The sequence below is a fragment of the Pundamilia nyererei genome, unplaced genomic scaffold (genome assembly GCF_000239375.1).
Source record: "Pundamilia nyererei isolate P.nyererei 1_Seehausen unplaced genomic scaffold, PunNye1.0 scaffold00173, whole genome shotgun sequence".
Classification (NCBI taxonomy): Eukaryota; Metazoa; Chordata; class Actinopteri; order Cichliformes; family Cichlidae; genus Pundamilia; species Pundamilia nyererei.
This window is the reverse complement of record NW_005187574.1, coordinates 1,007,702-1,013,061: the sequence shown is the minus strand read 5'-3', so window position 1 is coordinate 1,013,061 and position 5,360 is coordinate 1,007,702. Positions and strand designations below refer to the sequence as shown.

Here is a 5,360-nt window from a genome sequence, read left to right as displayed (position 1 = left end):
GACCCAAAGCAGTCTTGAAGAGCAGAGGTGGCCTCCTGTGGCCACACTCTTACCTCTTTCATAACAGGTTTGATGACCTTCACTCTCTGTCTGTATGCTGGCATTAGCATAACAGTGAGGTGATCAGAACTTGAATTTGTTTGAAAACATAATAGTAAGGTCTCCACTACTGAAGGCTTGTAGAAAGAATTTCAAAGATAGGGGGCTGAAATTTAAGGGATGGCAATCAAGAACCTTGTAATTATCAGTCTGCTCGTCTGTGGATTCTGCTTGTCGTTTCCACTTACACTACAGTCAGCTGGAGGAGGGAAATAGTGGAACAGTCTGCAGCGTAGATGTGGACGTTATTTTTGTTGTTATTGCACAAAAGGACGAAGCATGTTAGTAAAGTTCAAACTGCATCCAGAACAGAAACAACTGCATTGTACTGCTAACAGAACATCACAGACAACGCTAAGCTAAGCTAGCCAGAGCGATATTAAAGCTGAGTAAATGCTGACCGGGCGGGGGCGGGGTCACGTTAGCCCCGTGTTCATTTTTATTTGAAGTGTTTTCTATTTATTGTTTCATTATGACTTTCTTATAATGCTACAGTTATAAGACGGAGTGTTTTCGTCATAAGCCGTACTGCTGCCACAGATTAACCTTTCAGGTGCGTCTGGTATTAAATATAATCTAAGGTTAGGCCTGTGTGCAGGCTTAAACTGCTTATTTGCCTTTTTTCAGTTACATGTTTTCATAGAAGCAAAGGTTAGAACAGCAGAAGTCTGAATGCTATAATTCAAATTTGGGACTATTCTATTTCACTTAATAGAAAAAGTACATTAGTGCTACAGTTTACATATTCTTTACATTTGCTATTTTATATAGTAATATTTTATGTTTGGCCTTTAGAGATATGTTTGCAATATTAATTACACATTAGACCAGAAGTGCCACTGAGTGCTCATTATATAAACTCTTCATTAAGTTTGAAGTTATGCAATATGACTTATGGACATGATCACTTTGGTCACTTCACACAGAAGTAACTTCCTCTGTACAGCAGCAGCTTTGGAACTCAGTCTCACCTCTTCTTTCCAGAGTACCATTCAATAAAGAACCAGTGCAACACAAGAGGCAACATGGCCATAAACCCCAGATAGAGCCAGTCGTAGATCTCAGGAGACTCGATGCAGCGCTCACACACTTTCTGCATGTTGGCCCGCTCTCCTCGAGGACAAACCTGCCAAAACACATTATTGTGAGTACAATCTTAATCTCATTCAAATCCACCATTCAATGCTTTTTTAATACTTTGAATACAGAACAGAACAACTGAACAATTACAGTTAGTCCTTTGTGCTTACAACATATAAACGTAGTAAAATTAAAAACGTGATGACCTCAGATTACAGGAACAAAAGTCCAGACACTGACTATAAAAACGACTGACCAGGAACAGTCGCAGGTGTCACAGCTGGTTTATTTAACGCTTTCTTTGGTGTGTGGGGAGACGTTGACATGCACTCTTCATTTTGCAGCGGATGACTTTCAGCTGGTGGAATAATTTCGTGGTACTGCTGCCTTTTGCTGCAATAGTTTTACAGCATGTTTTGCAAATTTCTGCATTTCGTTCTGCATCATCCTTGTGAAAACGAGTCAACAGCGAGTCTCGTTCACTCGCTCGTCTGTCACCATATTTTTCCCTAACTGGTAGAATATACAGACGCATGCTCAGCACAGTGCGCCAGGTGGAAAATTTTCCAGTTGGGAGGGGGGATTAATGATGCATTTGCAGCGTGTGGGAGGAAAAAATGATTCATTATCTATTTTACACTGGTTATTGTAACTGAAAATAAGAACACTGGTAGAGTAATGAGCATTTCTTAAGTGCTGGCTAGTTATGACCTTTCTAAGTGGAGACGGCATGTTCTCTCTGTGTGCCTGTGAGAGTTTGGCTTCTCCAGCTTCCTGCCACATGTCCATTCATGTCTCTGCACTGTTCCTACAATTAGTGATAGTCCAGGCTGTGATAGGCTCCACTGGCTCACAACTCGAACAAGCAGGATGAGCACTTCCGAATTTCCTCAGAACAGTCTGCTACACCACAATGACTGGATCTCAATATGGAAACCTGAATTATTATGAGCCGCGCTCTCTTTTATGATGCAAGGCGCAAAGTTAGACATACATCCACGTACTGTCTATCCAACAGCACATCAGCAACAACTAATGTTTAGTACTCACACCACATTCTCCCTCCACTGAGCCGTTGACCATCATCCTGCCACAGTACAGCCCTGGACATGTTGAACTCACGGCCACAGCTGCAAGCATACAAAACCATAGTGAAGTGTGCAAGCATCAATACTATAGTACAGTATTTTCAAACAATCAGGATGCTTGAAACTTAAAAATTGAGCTGTAAACTTTCTTTTAGCTTGGTGGTGGTATAAAGTTCATTTAAAACAGGCATGTCCAAAAACTCTGGCCCGGGGACCAATCATGGCCCTTTCTGCCTACCTTAAAATGTATAATTTGTGGCCCACCGCCACAAACAGGATTAATAAAGTGTAATTTCTCTGTTCCTCATGTTGTCAGCAACATGAGATGTAACCAGTGAGTGTATACACCAACACAATACACACAATGGTAAGTCTCTTTAAAAATTAACCTGAGATTCAGCAGCTTTATCCCACACAGCCTGATCTTTGTGTTCATTTACTCTCCATATGCAAATGAAAAGTAGTTTTATTTTGTAATTCTTGTGTTATTGAAAATATTTTGTTATTATTATGATTTTTGAAAGAATAATGATTATATCTCAAAAACAAAAGATTGAGTAAGCTTGTTGGTCCTGGGTGACAGACTGGATGATGATGGCAGTGCAGAAGATGACGGGTAGCTCCTGTGACAGGTCGAACTTCCTGAGTTGCCGCAGGAAGTTCAACCTGTTGGGCCTTCTTCCAGACACAGTGTATGTGAAGAATATTGTACTTCCCATGAAAAGATGGATCCTAGGAATCTAAGGCAATCCACAGTGGGTGCACAGTACTGTTGAAGATGGTGAGAGTGGTTCTCTAAAGGTCCACTGTCATCTCCACAGTGTCTCCACAGTCATCATCTCCATGATGACTTCAGGTCATCATACAGCCCACTCCAAAGTCAAAGGCAAATCCCACAGAGCACCACTGCACCTCCAATCAGAATCATGGTTAGGTTGTCTGCGTCGATGAAAACCAGGGAAAATATACGTAGAGAGGACCGTTTAAGAGTTCCTCTCTGGTAAAATGATGGGAGGATAACAGCAAAAGACGGAGCAAAAAACACAGGAACATGCAAAGCATGAGAACACAAAGCGCTGAGGCTCCATCTGCAGCGACATCTCGGATCATCTACTGAGCAGATGCACCTGTGGTATCAATTTCAAAAATCCAAGATGCCGTCTTTCTTGAGTTATCATACTCACAAGATTTTTTAATAAAGTTTGACATCTGACCTTGAGATCACTAAGATTTCAACTCATGTGAGATTTTCAATGTTAGACCTATGGTATGAATTTGAACATTTCTTCAGTTATCACATCCGCAAACTTGGGTCGACCCTGGCCCAGCAGGGGGATAAAGATACCCCGTCAGCTTTTTACAGCTGAGGGGTAAAAAGCAGAGGGTTAAAAAAATAGCAGGCCTACAAACAAAGTCTTTTTCTTAAGAAATGGAAAAAAAATTCTGCAGGACGCAGAACCTGAGAGCATCTGACCCTTCAATCGATCCCTCTCTCGTTTGCTGAAGCCGGATCAGAAATGGTCACAGCAGAGGGTTTGCTGTCATGAAGCAATGTTTAAGGAAAGGAAACAGGAAGAAAAGGTAGACCAAATTACACAAGAACTGAACTTTAAAAACAAGGAGCGACATGTCTATTGGAGTGATGACTCTAAAAAAGCCTCTCATGCAACACAGCAGCAGAGACGGGACACAACAACAAGACCCCCCACTCACGCGTACACGTTGCGTGAGCTTGACATTAACACATATCCACTCCAGTTCTTAGGAAAACTGTACACATGCTACTGCAGTGTATGTAACCGGCATGCAATATTTCTGTCACTTAGATAAGCTTCAAAGGCCGGCGGTTGTTAGCTAAACTGCCAAGCTCACAGCTAAGGCTAACTTCCACAGTTTATAAAAATACATATTGTGAGAAACGCCGCAAAGTCTCTCAACACCTTAGGTATCATGTGAGGAAAAGTGAGGGTAAAAGGCGACCTCAACTTACCCATTTTGAGAACGATATGACTTTTAAAACCACAGCTTAATCGTGTTTGTTTGGGACTGCTGTAACCGGAAGTGGACCAGAACGCTTCTCTTGTTTAGCCGACTGGTCTCCGCGTAGTGCTGCCCTCTGCCGTCTGTCGCTTTTCACTCCTTCTTGACATCTGTGGGATTTTGTGACATTTGTGTTATTGTCACCTTCTGAGCTGCACCGGAATACTCAAAAACATCTGTGCTTTTTCTGTTTCTTATTCTTTAAGTGGAGCAGGTGGAGGAGCCTCAATATTAATTGCCATGGTTAATTCAGTAAGATACAAGCAGATGTCTCATAAGCTAAGCTAACTGACTTCATTACTAAATATATTTGTTACTGCGTTTATGCACTTATCACTTGGATCTCATAACTCATCAAAACAGTTTGTACTTTTGTCAGTCAGAATTTTAGATCTCTTGCGTTCCTGAATACTGTCAATCATTTAATTCGTTTTTACTATCAAATGACTTCAATCTATGTATGAGGGAGCAACGCCAGTAACACATTGTCAAAGTAAATGGGGTCTTTTGCACAGGTCAGTTTGTGTTATGAAAAAAGGCATAACTGTTTTGAGGACATTCATTAAAGTGATAAGCATCACTTTTCTGTGAGAACTGTGCCATAGTGATTGAGGAAAACTGTAATCTACCAGAATTTTCCCACACAACCATCTTTAGGGTTTACAGACACTGGCTTAAAAAAGAGAGATGCAGAGACTGGCAGTTCTCTGAGTGAAAATACCTTGTTGATGTCCGAGGTCAGAGGCTGACAGGAAGGCAACACTAACTCAATCAACCACTAGTTACAAAAGAGAGAAGAACATCTATAAACGCACAACACATGGGCTACAACAGCAGAAGACCACAAGAGGTGTCACTCCTTTAGCCAGGTCCAGAAAACTGAGGCTACAGTTCACAATGACTCACTGAAACTGAACAAGAAAAGATGCTGTACTCCAGTGACCTCCACAGTCCAGTAGAGCACCACTGGGATGAGCAGACAACAAATCTGACAAACAGTGAATCCGAATCAGAAAGGGTTTTATTGCCAAATGTTGAGCAGGTTTACAACAT

The 5,360-nt window shown here is 41.5% G+C and overlaps 1 protein-coding gene across 2 annotated transcripts in view; it reads right to left on the bottom strand.

The window, feature by feature from the left end:
* The window catches only part of jkamp (jnk1/mapk8 associated membrane protein), a 10,912-nt gene extending 6,371 nt beyond the window's left edge, over positions 1-4,541 (bottom strand). The window contains exons 1-3 of one of the 2 annotated variants that reach the window (XM_005746139.2): positions 4,258-4,541; positions 2,230-2,309; positions 1,071-1,225 (exon numbers count right to left, since the gene is read on the bottom strand). In XM_005746139.2, the coding sequence (XP_005746196.1) occupies positions 1,071-1,225; positions 2,230-2,309; positions 4,258-4,261 (239 nt within the window). In that variant the 5' untranslated portion in view covers positions 4,262-4,541. The remainder of the gene's footprint in view (positions 1-1,070; positions 1,226-2,229; positions 2,310-4,257) is intronic. The other variant, XM_005746140.1, reaches the window with a different exon arrangement.
* Positions 4,542-5,360: the final 819 nt, after the last annotated feature.